This window comes from Theropithecus gelada, chromosome 5 (assembly GCF_003255815.1).
Source record: "Theropithecus gelada isolate Dixy chromosome 5, Tgel_1.0, whole genome shotgun sequence".
NCBI classification, from domain to species: domain Eukaryota; kingdom Metazoa; phylum Chordata; class Mammalia; order Primates; family Cercopithecidae; genus Theropithecus; species Theropithecus gelada.
Window position 1 is genome coordinate 8,441,437 of NC_037672.1, and position 14,798 is coordinate 8,456,234.

At 55.5% G+C, this 14,798-nt stretch overlaps 2 protein-coding genes across 5 annotated transcripts in view; one reads left to right on the forward strand and one right to left on the reverse strand.

Moving 5' to 3' along the window:
* The window catches only part of STX18 (syntaxin 18), a 123,519-nt gene extending 121,771 nt beyond the window's left edge, over window positions 1–1,748 (forward strand). Inside the window, exon 11 of the mRNA XM_025384596.1 lies at window positions 1,335–1,748. Within this exon, the coding sequence (XP_025240381.1) occupies window positions 1,335–1,349 (15 nt within the window). The 3' untranslated portion in view covers window positions 1,350–1,748. The remainder of the gene's footprint in view (window positions 1–1,334) is intronic.
* The window catches only part of NSG1 (neuronal vesicle trafficking associated 1), a 35,515-nt gene that overhangs the window by 4,147 nt on the left and 16,570 nt on the right, over window positions 1–14,798 (reverse strand). For all 4 annotated transcript variants that reach the window (XM_025384599.1, XM_025384602.1, XM_025384601.1 and 1 more), the window contains one exon: window positions 7,121–7,231. In XM_025384599.1, coding sequence (XP_025240384.1) covers window positions 7,121–7,231 — 111 coding nt within the window. The remainder of the gene's footprint in view (window positions 1–7,120; window positions 7,232–14,798) is intronic.

Below are 14,798 nucleotides of genomic sequence, written 5' to 3' on the forward strand. Positions count from 1 at the left end.
GCCTTGACCATCTCACTCACTGGAGCTTTCATGGAGGTTTCACCCTTCGGTGCCCTCAAAGACAGCAATTACAGAGCTCATTTTATAGAGGGGGACCTGAGTTCAGGGAAGCCTACACCTGCCCTGTAAGTCAGGGCTGCAAATAGAACCAAGGCTAAGGCCACAGTCTACACAATATCTGCTACCCAACGTGGGGCCACTTTGGGCCCAATGCTCTGAATCCGGAGGCCCCTCTGACGTGCAGGCTCATGTGACGCTGCCTGGCTGCTATGTAGTGTCAGGAGCAGACACGGGGTGAAACACGTTTCGCTGAGAGAGGAAGAAAGGCGGATCTCAGATGTTCTCACATGAGCAGATTTGGAGGCCTGAGTGTGACCTGGCATGTCTTGTTCTTTCTCTAAGGGAGTGAGCTCCTGTCTCCATTTGGAAATTCTTATGCTGGATGCCTGCTGTGTTTAGGAAAAGGAATGTCAGGGTGAGGTTAGCAGGTGGGCCGCCCATCAGGTTTATCTCATGCTGGTTCTGTGCTAGGCACCAGGACCACCAAAAGGAGCATGATACAGCCCAGGCCCCAGCACTGCTGAAATCGGCCCTGCTGGTCCCCTTGCCCTGCCCGTGGGCTTCACTCAGAAAACCCGAGCTCATGCTGCTGTAGCATCAGGAAGTGGCAGGCCTGTGTTGTCCTCTGCAGAGGGAGGGTGGTACCTACATTAGGTCGTGGCTGACAGATCAGATGTGATGTTCTGTGCCCCAGCGCTGGCACACAGAGCCACTATGTGGTCATGACTAGGGGCTGGGAAGATGGCGAGGGGGTGGGGAGGGGCCGTGGGTTGGGGGTGCGCTAGACAGCACTTGGGTCTTACAGAGGTTTATCAGGAAGTGGATTCTGGCAGCAAATCCACACCCCCATTCCCTGCAGGCCAGGCCCTGTGGTTCAGGCGGCGCCAGGGGTGTTTTTCCTGTTTTGGCAGCTGTGGCTGCTGCCTGTCCTCGGAGGTAAGTGACTCACCTCCACTGGCTTAGGGCAGGTGTACAGGGATCAGCTCCTGATGCCACCCTGCCCCGTGGGGAATCCATTCTCTCTGTTACCAGCTCATTGAACCCTAAAGTCTAAAGATGAGAATACTTTATACCTATAAGGCCCTTGTGAGCGAAGAGCTATTTTCAGAAGAGAAATGACAAATGGAATGTGCTTCTCACCAACACTGCCCCTCGTCCAGTGTTCAGGGGCTGCCACTGGCAGGAGGGCAGCACTACAGGAGAAGGGAAGCTTTGGGGCCAGGCCCACCACACCAGCTGAGTTCACGTGGAAGTACCTTCTCTGAGAATCTCAGGTCCCTCACCTATAAAATGGGGCTAATGAGTCACCCCACCGTGTTGCTGAGGACTCAAGTCAATGCACGGTGGTTCATGTTAAGAAGCCGGGATGTGCCTCAGGTCACAGAGTGGACAGAAAAGATAAAGCCAAAAGACACCACCTAAGTACAGCCTTTTTATCACCAGCGTCTCCATCTCAGCCCCACCAGGACGTTGGGAAGCACCTGACCCGCTACAGAACAAACAGCCCATTCAGATCGGCAGCACCTGCGTCAGGAAGGCTCCATAGGCCAAACTCCCCTCTAGCCCACCGCCACGCCCCTTCACGCTGTCCTCTCCACCTGCCGCTCATCATCCCTCAGGGAAACGGACCACGGGTTCTCCTCTTCCCTCCCACCTTGGCACCCAGCAGAGCACTGCAAGACCTGATGTGGCCAACACCTGTGGAGTGGCGGCCCCGCTCAGGGCTGGCATACGAGATGGCTCAGAAACGGCCCTGCCCTCCAGGTGCCCCGCCCAGGGAGAAGGACAGATGGAGTCCCCACATGCCTCCCACACAACGTGGCTGCCTGAAGGCAAGGCTGGGGAGGCACCTCGGTGCCCGTGGTGGCAAGCACCCCAGGGGGTGAAGAAGGGCTTCCCAGTGGAAGCAGAACACAGAGGCCTTGCTGTGAGCGCAGATGGGCTGGGGAAGGCTCCCTGCGGACACTCCCGCCACCCCCCTTCCCATCTCATACAGAGCTGACGTCACCTGTGGGGCGTGCATCGAGGGGCGTGTGGCCCAGCTGGGCCTGCATGTGGAGGAGTTGGGGAGGCTCCCCACCTTCTCTGGGCCTCATTCCCTTACCTATGAAGCGAAGCTGATGACAGACCTGTCTTGTGAGGGATGGGAGGACTGAGGTAGCTAAGTAAGTGTGTTCTTACCAGCACCCAGCACTCGGTCAGCACTGGAAACGAACAGCCACTAAGGGCTGGGTGCGATGACTCATGCCTGCAATCCCAGCACTTTGGGAGGCTGAGGCTGGATCACTTGAGCGAACCCAGCGTGCACACAGTAGGAGGCACTTAGTAAATACCGCACGTGCTGACTGTACCGAGTGAACTGAAGGGCATGACCCTGGGCTCCACGAAGAGCCTGTGTACACCCTCAGCCACCGGTAAAATGGGGATATAACCAGTGTACACCCTCAGCCACCGGTAAAATGGGGATATAACCAGTGTGCACCCTCGGCCACCGGTAAAATGGGGATACAACCGGTGTGCACCCTCGGCCACCGGTAAAATGGGGATAGAACCGGTGTGCACCCTCGGCCACCGGTAAAATGGGGATAGAACCGGTGTGCACCCTCGGCCACCGGTAAAATGGGGATATAACCATCCACCTCACAGGGCTTCTGGGTGCATTCCACGAGCAACTGGTATAAAAGCCCCACACAAGCTGCCCAGCGTTCACAAGCACACGCACAAATACGGAAGGAGAGCGGGGGGACTTCATGAGCTCACACCTCCCCTTTGTCCAGCTTCGGCCAAGGGCAGCTGGATACAGACCAGCAGCTCCCTGGCCCTCCCAGGTGCCTTCTCCGGAAAGGACGCCCCCTCCTTCGATGCTAGTGGAAAATGCCAAAGTCCCACAGGACATCACTCCAGAACAACTTATCAGGGGACCCTCCATTCCCAAGGCTGGCTGTGAATGGGAATCACCTGGAGGGCCTTTTAAACAACAGGTGTGGGGCCCCTTCCAATGTGGCCGCCAGTCTCATCTGCAGCCGGGCACAGGACCGGGGCTTCATCTCCTGGGTCATCTCCCACCCAGGCCAGGTATCCAGCGGGACTTGGGCTTGCAGGATGGGAAAGACAGTTTTAGCCGCCCCCTCCTTCCCGTGGGGAACCTGCTCCAGGCCCAGAGAGGATGAGCCAGGAAGGAAGTCCAGGGCAGCCGGTGAGTCGCTGGCCTCAGTTATTTGTAAGTAGTCAGTTTTGGTGGGGACTTCTGGCCCCCAGGAAGCTGTCCTCTGCTGTCCTCTCTCCTGCTCAGGGCCAGCTCCTGGGCCAGCCCCTGCTCCCTCTCCATGACATCGGCCTTCCTGAGTAACCAGCTCTGCACAAGGCCCTCTCCTTTTACCCCTCTGCCTCCCAGATTAAATCAGTCCTCCAGTCTGTAGTCTCCCCTCCATCCCCAGTGCCCCGGTCTTCTCTTCCCTCAGCCACTGCAGCAGCCTCCTTTGTCATCTCACTGCCCCGTCTCTCCCTTCCAACCTCCAGCCTCCCCAGATTACCCGAGAGATCACCCTATCACTTCCCCTCCTCCAGGGGCCTGTGTCTGGCACTCAGGGTGCACCCCGTCTGGCCGTAAGCTGGTTCGTCCTCCACTGCCTCCCTGTGCCTGAAGCTGGCCCCTCACCAGCACACCCCCACCAGCACGCCCCCACCGCCCACTGCTCCCTCTGTGCTCCTCTAACATCACACACCCCTTCCCGCTGGGTCAGTGCCAGCACTGCCCTCCTTCCCTGAAGCCCACACCCTCTGCTTCTGTTTGTTGTAAAGCCCTGGTGTCCTCAGCCTCCAAAACAGACTCAAACTCTCCCAGCCCCAGCCTAGGGCATGGACAGGGGTTTGCTGAATAAAACATGAGTGAAAGGGTGAGGGCTTTCCTTGGTTGGGCACACTCCCCCAAGACCCGCACATGCCCTGGCTTACCTCCTGGAGACCCGCTCCTCCAATGTGGACCGTCCTTCTAGAAACTACCACCCACATGCCCATGCCCAACCCCTGGGCCCTCTTTCCTGTCTGTCTATAGCCTTTGCATTCAGTGTGCGATTGACTTCCTCACCATTCTTTTGAGAACGTAAGAGCCTCGCGAAGGCAGGGAGCTGCACCTGACTGGCTCTCGCCTGTGTTCCAGCGCCTAGAACAATAGCAAGAGCTGCTGGCACGGCGTGGGTGCCACGTACATGCCTATCCAAGGAAGGAAGAGCTGAATGTCGGGAGCCTGAAGGACAGCATGACATGGAAGGAGAAAAAGGGACTTGGGCTGGACAATGTGAATTCCAGCCTTTCCTGCTAACTGCGTAAGGACTCTGCGTCCTCATATCGGCAAAAAACAAAACCTAAACGAAACCCAAACCTAAGTTACCCAGTGACAGCTGACGAGCCAGGCTTCCCTGTGCACGTGCTCGGTGCCAGAAACAGTTGGCTTCTCCTGCTTTATTTTAATCTCAGCAGTGCCAAGCCCGGGAAATGAGCATCTCACACTGACTCTGGGAAGTTCAGAGCCAGCTACGGAGTATATGGATAATGGGAGCCCACAGCAAGCGCATTTTACAGCCACGCGCGGCCTAACAGCATTTGGGTCAACGATGGACCACGTGCCACGGTGGCCCCATAAGACAATTGCGGAGCTGAAAACTCCTGTCGTCTGGTGACCTCGCAGCCACTGTATGGACAGAACACAACACATGCCTCACGTTTGCGGAGGTGCTGGTGTAAACACACCCCCTGCACTGTCAGCTGTATAAACGTCTTGCACATAAAATTACATACAGAACATAATACTTGACAGTGATAATAAATGCCTATGTTACTCGTTTATGTTACCATACTATACTTTTTAATCAGTATTTTAGAGTGTATGCCTAGTTATTAAAAAAAAAGTTTAAAAGAGCCTCAGGGAGCTCCTCCAGGAGGGATTCTGGAAGAAGGCAATGTTATGTTTTGTTTTGTTTTGTTTTTAGACGGAGTCTCACTCTGTCCCCAGGCTGGAGTGCAGTGGCATGATCTCGGCTCACTGCAACCTCAGTCTCCTGGGTTCAAGCAATTCTCCTGCCTCAGCCTCCCGAGTAGCTGGGATTATAGGCGCCCGCCACCACGCCTGGCTAATTTTTGTATTTTTAGTAGAGGGGGTTTCACCATGTCAGCCAGGCTGGTCTTGAACTCCTGACCTCAGGTGATGCTCCCACCTCGGCCTCCCAAAGTGCTGGGATTACAGGCGTGAGCCACCACACCTGTCCTGGCATTGTTATCCTAGGAGATGACAGCCCTGTGCCTGTCACTGCTCCTGAAGACCTTCCAGTGGGACAAGGTGTGGAGGCGGAAGGCGGTGATACTGTTGATCCTGACCTTGTGCAGGCCTGGCTAATGTGTGTGTCTGTGTCCTTAGTTTTTAACAAAAATGTGTTGAAAATTTAAAAAAAAAAATGAAAATTTTTTAATAGAAAAAGCACATGAAGAAAAATAATATACAGTTGTGCAATGTGTTTGAGCTTTAAGCTAAGTGTCATTACAAAAGAGTCAAAAACTTAAAAGTTTATGGGCCGGGCATCGTGGCTCACGCCTGTAATCCCAGCACTTTGGGAGGCCGAGGTAGGCAGATCACCTCAGGTCAATAGTTCAAGAGCAGCCTGGCCAACATGGTGAAACCTCGTCTCTACTAAAAATACAAAAATTAGCCAGGTGGTGGCGGGCACCTGTAATCCCAGCTACTCGGGAGACTGAGGCAGGAGAATCACTTGAACCCAGGAGGCAGATGTTGCAGTGAGCCAAGACCGCGCCATTGCACTCCAGCTTGGGCGACAGAGCAAGACTCCATCACATTAAAAAAAAAAAAAAAAAAGTTTATGAAGTAAAAAGGTTACAGTGAGCTCAGGTTAATTTATTACTGAAGAAAGAATATGTTATGAATCAAGTGTAGCTCAAGTGTCCAGCGCTCACTCCGTCTACAGGAGTGCACAGTCACCCCTGGGCCTTCACATTCGCTCACCACCCACTCCCTCACGCACCCACCCAGACCAGCTTCCAGTCCTGCACACTGCATTCATGACGGAACTGCCCTATTCAGGTGGACCATGCATTATCTTTTATACCCTGTTTTTACTGGACCTCTTCTATGTTTAGATACACAAATACCATTGTGTGACAACTGCCTCCATTGTTCAGTACAGTAACATGCTGTCCAGGTTTGTAGTCTAGGAGAAGTCGGCCATACCCTACAGCCCAGGTATGTAGCAGGCTGGGCTGTGTGGGTGTGTACAGTACACTCTGTGAGGTTGGCACAATGATGGAATTGCCTAACAATGCATTTCTCAGGACGTATTCCTATCACTAAGTGATGCATGGCCAGGCCTCCTCCTGGCTCCGTCTTTCTTCTCTTTCCACCCTTATCTCCTCTCCCTTTCTTTTCTTTAATCCTGTTGCCTTGCATGCCACTTGTGGGCTTTTTGGAATGACCATTATACATGCAAAGCGAGCATTTCCATGCCTGTAGAGAGCCCAGCACCAGTGTGGCTCCCACGGTGGGACAGGCAGAAGAGGGACACGGGTCAAGAGGGTAGGTATGCCCCCCAGCCCTGCTCCCCAGTCCCTGCGTGGCCTTGGGCAAGGCCTTCCTCTCTCTGGGACTTGGCTTCCCCCAGTACGTCCTCTCTCTTTCATGTGGCAGACATGGTCCCCTCTCCCTCCCTCCCCCAGAGCAATCCTCTGGGACCCGGTAGGTAACACCCTGGGCATTTCCCATGGCAGCCCCTGGCCGGGTCCACTTTTGAGGAGGGCCCTTCCCTGGACTGCTGAGGTCAGCTCCCAGGGGCCGAGTCCAGGAGTTTCCTTCCTGTGGGTCTCATGTGTCCCCTGCCTACCTGCCCTGCTCTCCAGTTGAGCCTTCCGCAGGGACACTCCTGACACTGGCCCTCTGCTGCTCTAAGGCCTGTCCCTGGGCCAGCTGGGGGAGGCGGCAGGAGCAGCCTTGAGTTCAAGGGAGAGAACAGGGGGTGCAAAGGCACCCCACGGCCTCTGGGGGAAAACGGAGCTTTACCTTGAGGACGAACCCATCGGGGCAGGCGCGATCATACTTGTACACCTTGTAGACGACCAGGAAGACGACGCAGGTGAGGAAGGCCAGGGCGAAGAGGACCAGCACAGAGACCTGTGGGCAGAGGCGGGACGGGTCGTCAGGGGTGGTCAGAAGGCAGCAGGACAGACACACACACTCCCGCACACGCAGGCCCCCCGATACACATGTGCAGAGACTGCCTCTGGAAGAACCTGGGGAGGGCAGCTGAGGACAAGAGGTTAGGAGCATCACTTTTCACTGGGCAATTTTTTGTAACATTTTAATTTTTCACCATATTAATAAGTGACCTTCATTTTAAATTAGTTATTTTTAGCACCCAAGGTCCTGCAGAGAGCTCAGGATACAGATATGAGGAAGCCCCACTGTTGCCCAGGCAGCTCTCGGGCCACTGAGACACGTCTGAGGAGCGGGGTTGGCTGCCCACTGCCCCAACACGGCCGTGGTGCATCAGCTACCAGCCAAGCGTCCGCTCAGCAAACGTGTCCTGACCCCGGGCTCAGTGCTGGGACGCAGTTTCACACGGACACCAGCCTGCTTTTGCGTGGGGCCAGGAAAGACAGAACCTCTGCAGCCCCATCAGCCTTTGCCCTTGGCGGTTTCCCGTGTGGTTAGTTAGTGTCCTCAAGGACAGGGATTCGGTTTTCTTCACCATGGTGTGCTGAGCACTAGACAGCCCCAGCACACAGTAGGTGTTCAGCTGGTGTTTACAGATGAACTCACAACAACTGCAAGACAGCTGGCTTGCAGGGGGACAGCCTGCCCCAGCTGGAGGGCATGGGGCATGGGTCACTAGATGACACTGGACCTGGACCTTGAAGGCACCTGGCTGCCAGGGAGCCTGGCAGAGATAAGAGTATGTCTCAAAGCCAAAACGGGCCGGGTGTGGTGACTCACGCCTGTAATCCCAGCACTTTGGGATGGCGAGGTGGGTGGATCACCTGAGGTCAGGAACTCGACACCAGCCTGGCCAATGTGGTGAAACCCCATCTCTACTAAAAACAAAAATTAGCCAGGCGTGTTGGTGGGCACCTGTAATCCCAGCTACTCACTAAGCTGAGGCAGGAGAATCGCTTGAACCCGGGAGGCAGAGGCTGCAGTGAGCTGAGATCGCACCACTGGACTCTAGCCTAGATGACAGAGCTAGACTCCGCCTCAAAATAAATCAATAAAAAGCAGTGTGCAGATGGCCCCCCTCCCGCCCAGAGAGGCAGAGAGAGCGATGAGGCTCCCTGGCCAGGTGGGAGGATGCCGGGCACCAGCACATGGCAGGGCCTCCGTAATCTTAGTCTGGACATGCACAGAGCTGCTCGCTCCCCACCGCCCCTCTCAGCAGCCTGGGGGCTGCAAGGGGCTGGGACCCTCCCCTGGCCACATACAGACCCTATAGCCAACAAGGTTAAAGAACGGGGAGCTCTGCTGCTTCCTAAGGCTGCAGTCCCAAAGCTCCACTGGGTAGACCCTCCAGCAGAGTGCCCTCCTGAGCCCTGCCCGCCTCAGGAACTCTAGGCTTGGAGTCCCCTGACCCCATGGGGCCCCCAGTTCCCGTCTGTGAAAGGAGACCAAGGGCATCCCAGGCACTGGTCCTGGGGAAGCAGGAGATGTGCGTGAGAAAGTGCCCTATCAGCCGTGCAGCATGGTCACCTAGAAGACGGGCGGCCAGCCCTGCCGTGAATGCTGCGGTCACTCTGGGCAACCCGCCTTCTCTTTGGGAGCCCCTGTGCACCCCCTGCAAGCAGCCCAGACCCCCAGCACCAGGGCCCATGGTGCAGATTCTGCCTGCAGCTGCACCCTTGCAGCTTACCAGCCTCACCACCTTGGAAGCCCCGAACCTCTCTGAGCCACAGACTCCTTGCCTATGACATGGGACGACACCTCCACTACCTCTCCATCTCTGCAAGGCTGCAGATGCCTGGAGAGCCACACTAGTCACTGCAGCTCATCCCCTGCCTCCACTTCCCAGGGGTCCTCATCTCCAGGCCTCACAATTGTCCCCGAGCCTGCATCTTGACTGCAGGGAGCCCTGGCTGCAGGACCAGCTGAATGGGGTGGCTCAGAGCTGAGGGACGTGGCCTCTCTGCTGTCAGATTCCTGTCCATTGTGCTGCCAGATTCATTGGTCCTAGGCGCTCTCAGCACTGTGCCCGGAGCAGGACAAGGGCTGCACCAAGACCATGAGACCCCAGCCCAGGCTGCTCTCGAGCGCCACCTGGCTACCTGCTATGCCCCACCGCCCGCCCTCCGGTCTCCCCAGCTCACACCCACTACAACTCCAATGAGACCTGTCTCCTCTGTGTCCCTTCACCCAGGGAGGGACCCCTCAGGCCCCTGGCAGGCAGATTCACATCCCCTCTGAGGAGGCCCATCCTCCTGGTCCCCAAGTCCTACCAGTTCCTCAGTCACGACTCCTGCCTCCACTCCCCCAACCCCGACCGACTGTGGGTTGCCTTCTCAGGGCCATCACCCTCTCTAAGGGCCAGAGAAACTTCAGTCCACTGGGACAGCCTACAGTGCATATGGAGCCTATGCCTGACAAAGGACGCAGACAGGATGGAGCCAGGCTGCCCCCCAGGGCCGCAGCACCCACAGGGAAAGGCGCCAGTTAGTCCGGATCACAGCTGCGGTGCACAGGCCGGCGCAAGGCCAGGGCAGCAGAGCGCGGAGCCGTGGTGAAGCAGGCAAAGCTGGCCAGAGAAAGAAGGCGCAGCCGTCCGACGCATGTGGCAGCCAGAGGCAGTGGCAGGAGCCCAGCCGAGGAGGGCCGCCTAAGGATGACAGCCGCAAGCCCTGATGATGCCTGGGGTCAGGACAGGCTCTGGACAGGGGCTGAGGCACAGACCCTGCGGCTCTAGCTCACTGGCCGGGAGTCCAGCACCTGGCTCCAGCCTGTGAATGGCAGTGAAAGGAGCGCCTCCCAGGGACGGGCCCGGGATGCTGAGGACAGCGCCTGGGCGGGGGGGAGCACGGCGAAGCCGTCTGCTGTCACTGCTGTTATCCTCACTCTCATTTCCTCGCTGGCCCCGGGGTGGCGCCTGGCAGGCAGCGGAGCGGGCTCTCAACCCTCTAACCAGCTGCCCTGTCGCACGCTCACCCGGGGCCACCCTGCCTTTCTCCAAGTCTACACTGCAGGGCTGCCTCACTCAGGGTAGTCCAGAGGACTTGGTTCCATCTAACTGGCCTCCTTCATAAGCCTTTATATTTTATTCTGTGCATCTGAAAACACTATTCTGAGAAGAGATCCAAGCCACCACAGGTGAAGATGTCCTGTTAGAAGAGGGTTTCAGGGGCCAGGCGCAGTGGCTCACACCTGTAATACCAGCACTTTGGGAGGCAGAGGTGGGCGGATCACAAGGTCAGGAGTTCGAGACCAGCCTGGCCAATATGGTGAAACCCCGTCTCTACTAAAAATATAAAAAATTAGCCGGGCATGGTGGTGGGCACCTGTAGTCCCAGCTACTCGGGAGGCTGATCACTTGAACCTGGGAGGTGGAGGGTGCAGTGAGCCGAGATCGTGCTATTGCATTCCAGCCAGGGTGACAAAGTGAGACTCCATCTCAAAAAAAAAAAAAAAAACAAAACGAAGAGGGTTTCAAGTTTCAAGTCCTTGAAGAGATGAGGCATCATTAAACCTGTTTCTCCAGTTGGGAAGCCACATCAGTTTGGCTCCTGGCACCCCATCTGTCTAGGTTTAGAAAGAACCCCCATTCTCTACTGCAGGGCTGTGGGGGAACAGCCTCCTCGGGCGTGTCCTCTGAAACCTAGCCAAGCCTTTCCCACAGGATCCCGGGCCTGATGGCTGAGGAGCCAGCAGAACCGTGCAATGAGAACGTGAGAACGTGAGAGTCCCTAGAACAGTTGAGGGGAGAAGGCAAAGAAATACATCCAAGGAGAGTCAGCAGGTGGCCCGGGATGTGGCAAAGCGCTCCCCTACAGGCTGAGCTCTCTCTTCCCCTTGCCCTGTGCAGACTCCGGGGCTGGGCTCTCCTCTGCCACTGCAGGGCACGGCGTGGGGTCCATGGCCTAAGGAGAGAGAGGGCCACGGGCCTTGCCAGAAGCTGGCTCGGAGTTGAATCCTGTAAGCTGCTGACTGTGTGATCTTGAACAGGTCATCTGGCCTCTCTGGGCCCCACATCTCATCACCCAAGTAGGGACACCATGCCTCACACCCTGGCGCATCTCAGGAGAAGGACAAGAGACCAAGAGTTGAGAGCACGCTGGGCCCCTCAAAAAGAGATGCTGAAGGTCAGCCCCCAGGATCTGTGAAGACCTGATCTGAAAATAGGGTCTTTGCGAATGAGGCCATCAGGGTGGGCCCTAATCCAACCAAACTCGTGTGTCTTTATAAAGAGGGGAAATTTGGATGCAGACAGACAACCACATGGGGAGAGGGCCGCCTGAGGACGGAAGATGAGAGAGCACTGGGTCTACACAGCAAAGCCAAGGATGGTGGCAACCTCCAGGAACTAGGAGGGGCAAAGACAGAGTCTCCCCTGCAGGTTTCCAAGGGAGCACAGCCCTGCCGATGCCTTGATTTCAGACTTCTGGCCTCCAGTAGTGGGGAATAAATTTCTGTTGCTCTGAGTCCCCCCAGTTTGCGGTACTTTGTTACGGGGCTCCTAATAGCAGAGTGACTTCAGAGGGCTCAGGACCGGCTCCCCTCCCCTGCACTTGTTCTCTCTGCCATTACCCCGTTCCTTCCGCACCATGTCAGGCTGCCCTGCCATCTCTCCTCCGTGCCCTTCAAAGCCCTGGCCAGGCCCCCTGCCCCAGGAAGGCTCTGGAACATCCCAGCCTCTATCGGGACACCAATCGTGCATGCAGGCACCAAGGAGCCCAGCACCTATTTTTCCCTAATTAAAGTGAAATAAAAGTGTGTCACAGTTTGCAGATTTTTCTAAGTCCCTGCCCCCTCCCCATGAGATACTTAGAAGGATTCTGGAACAATGGATGACGTTACTGAGCCAGACATCGCATTTCCTCCAGGACTGTGCAGTATCTTTTAAGCTTTCTCTACAACAACATGCCATGATCGTAAGCATCTTGGAGATCCACGACCACCAGCAACTCCATCTTTCAACCAATTGGAAAATACTTAAAAGATGGACAAACTAGCCATTCACTGCCAGGGACTAACAGTGAGGTAGCCCTGGGTTCCTGGCCTGCTTGGCCGCACACAGTGACCCTGCGAAGGGCATCCACCCCAACGCCTGGTTTCCTGTGAAAGGGGGATGCTGGCCTAGCACCTAAGTCTATGGTGGGGTGTGCAGGAGACCCCATGGCTAGCAAACAGTGGGCGTGGTGAGCTGGGTGAGCCATTGTTACCCAATGGGAGCCCCACTCCCACACAATGTTGCAATCTCCATGCTGGGCAGAAGCTGGAGACCATCCAATTCAATGCCTTTCTTTACACATAACAAAGGCCTTGTCACTGAAAAGGCAGCACCTTCAAGTCGGCGAACAGGACCCAGGTGATCCTAAGAGGCCGGTGTTGGCTATGCAAAAAGAGAGGTGGCAGCCATTCGCAGTGGCTCCAGCCTGGGTACAAATGGACTCAACTGTGGCTGCCGATGAGAATCATAGGAGTCTCTAATGTCCCCAGCGTCTGGACTCCACCCCAAGTAGTGACAGTGGCATAGCAAGTTTAAAACTCCAGATGCCTCCCGCATGCAGCCTAAGCTGGAAGCAAGGGGAGAAACAAAGGATTCCACATCTGGGCAGCATGCCTGGGGGCTCTCTAGCTACACACCCCACCAGACCTTATACTCTCACAACAAAACACTACCATTAGGAGGAGCTCTGGAGACGTCCGCCGCCTTCTGTAGTCTGGTCATCGTTTAAAGTCTGCGTACTCCTTATACAACACCTGCAAGGCAGTATTACTGACCGTGTTTTATAAATGGGGAAATTGAGGTTCACATGTCCATGACTGGGCCCAGGCAAACTGGCTGTCGTTGGCTGAATAATGGCCCTAAAGACACCTAGGTCCTAAAGACTCCCGAAACCGTACATGGTAAGGGACTTTGCTGATCCAATCAAGTCAAGGACCTTGAGAAGAGGAGATTATCCCAGATGATTAGGTGAGTTCTAAAGGTAATCACAGGTGTCCTCCTAGCAGGGGAGCAGAGGGAGGTGCCCCTGCCGAGAAGGCAGCGACTTGAAGACAAAGAAAAGAGCAGAGAGAAGCTTGAAGACATTGTGCTACAGGATATGAAGGCAGAGGATGGGACCATGAGCCCCATGCAGTTCCAGAAGACAGAAGAGGCAGGGAAACAGTGCCTCCCTGAGAGCCTCCGGACAGAGCAGGGCCCTGCACACCCCTGGATTTTGGCCCAATGAAACTGACTTAGGACTTCTGACTTTCAGGCCTGGGGAGAATGCCCGTGCACCGTCTTCAGCCACGGCATGGGTGGTAATTTGTTACACTCACTTCTCCTTTCAAGTTCATCTCCCCATAGATGGAACCCGAGGGCAGGGCTATGATTCACACATCTGGCACAGAGAGGATGCCTCCTGCACGTTCAGTGTGTGCGTGAGTGCGTGAGTGCGTGAGTGCGTGAGTGAGTGAGTGAATGAGTGAATGAATGAATACAACCGGCAGATACTCCATCTCCTAATGAGCACATACTGAGCAACTCGGGCACCTGGAGCCGACCCAGAATAACGTCTACACATCGAACAGAACATGGATTTAGTTTGCAGGAGGTGCTGGCTGTCTTGGTTTTATTAAGCAAGTGATCTCGCCTGGGAAGGAAGCAGATCCAGGGCGGGTCTTCTGTCCACGCCCTGTGGGTTGACAGACAGTATCTGACTCCCATGCCTGGCTTCTCCAGGTGGGCCAGGCAGTCTCTAGGTTGGGAAAAGCGCATTTCCTTAGAAGCCGGGACTTTCTTCCAGGGCGCATTATCTCTGTCAAGCACAGGAAGCACGGGGCCCGGACCTGGGTCCACAGTGCCTGCAGGAACCCACAAACATGTTCAAGTTTAATTTTGTTTCAAAATCAAAGGAGAAAGGCCGGGTGCCATGGCTCACGCCTGTAATTCCAGCCCTTTGGGAGGCTGAGGTGGGCAGATCACCTGAGGTCAGGAGTTTGAGACCAGCCTGGCCAACATGGTGAAACCCCAACTCTACTAAAAATACAAAAATTAATCAGGCATGGTCATGGGTGTCTGTAATCCCAGCTACTCAGGGGGCTGAGGCAGGAGAATCGTTGGAACCTGGGAGGCGGAGGATACAGTGAGCTGAGATCGTGGACTGCACTCCAGCCTGGGCCACAGAGCAAAACCCCATCTCGAAGAAAAAAAAAAAAAAATCAAAGGAAAACAATAAGAATAGCAGGCTGGGTGCTGTGGCTCATGCTGTAATCCCAGCACTTTGGGAGGCCGAAGCGAGAGGATCACTTGAGCCCAGGAGTTCGAGACCAGCCTGGGCAACATAGGGATAACTCATCTCTACAAAAAATAAAAATAAATAAAAAATTAGCCGGGCATGGGGGTATGCACCGTGGTCCCAGCTGCTCAGGAGGCTGATTTGGGAGGATTGCTTCAGCCTGGGAGCTTGAGGCTGAAGTGAGCCGAGATGGTGCCACTACACACCAGCCTGGGTGACAAAGCAAGGCCCTGTCTCAAAAAATCATCATCATCATA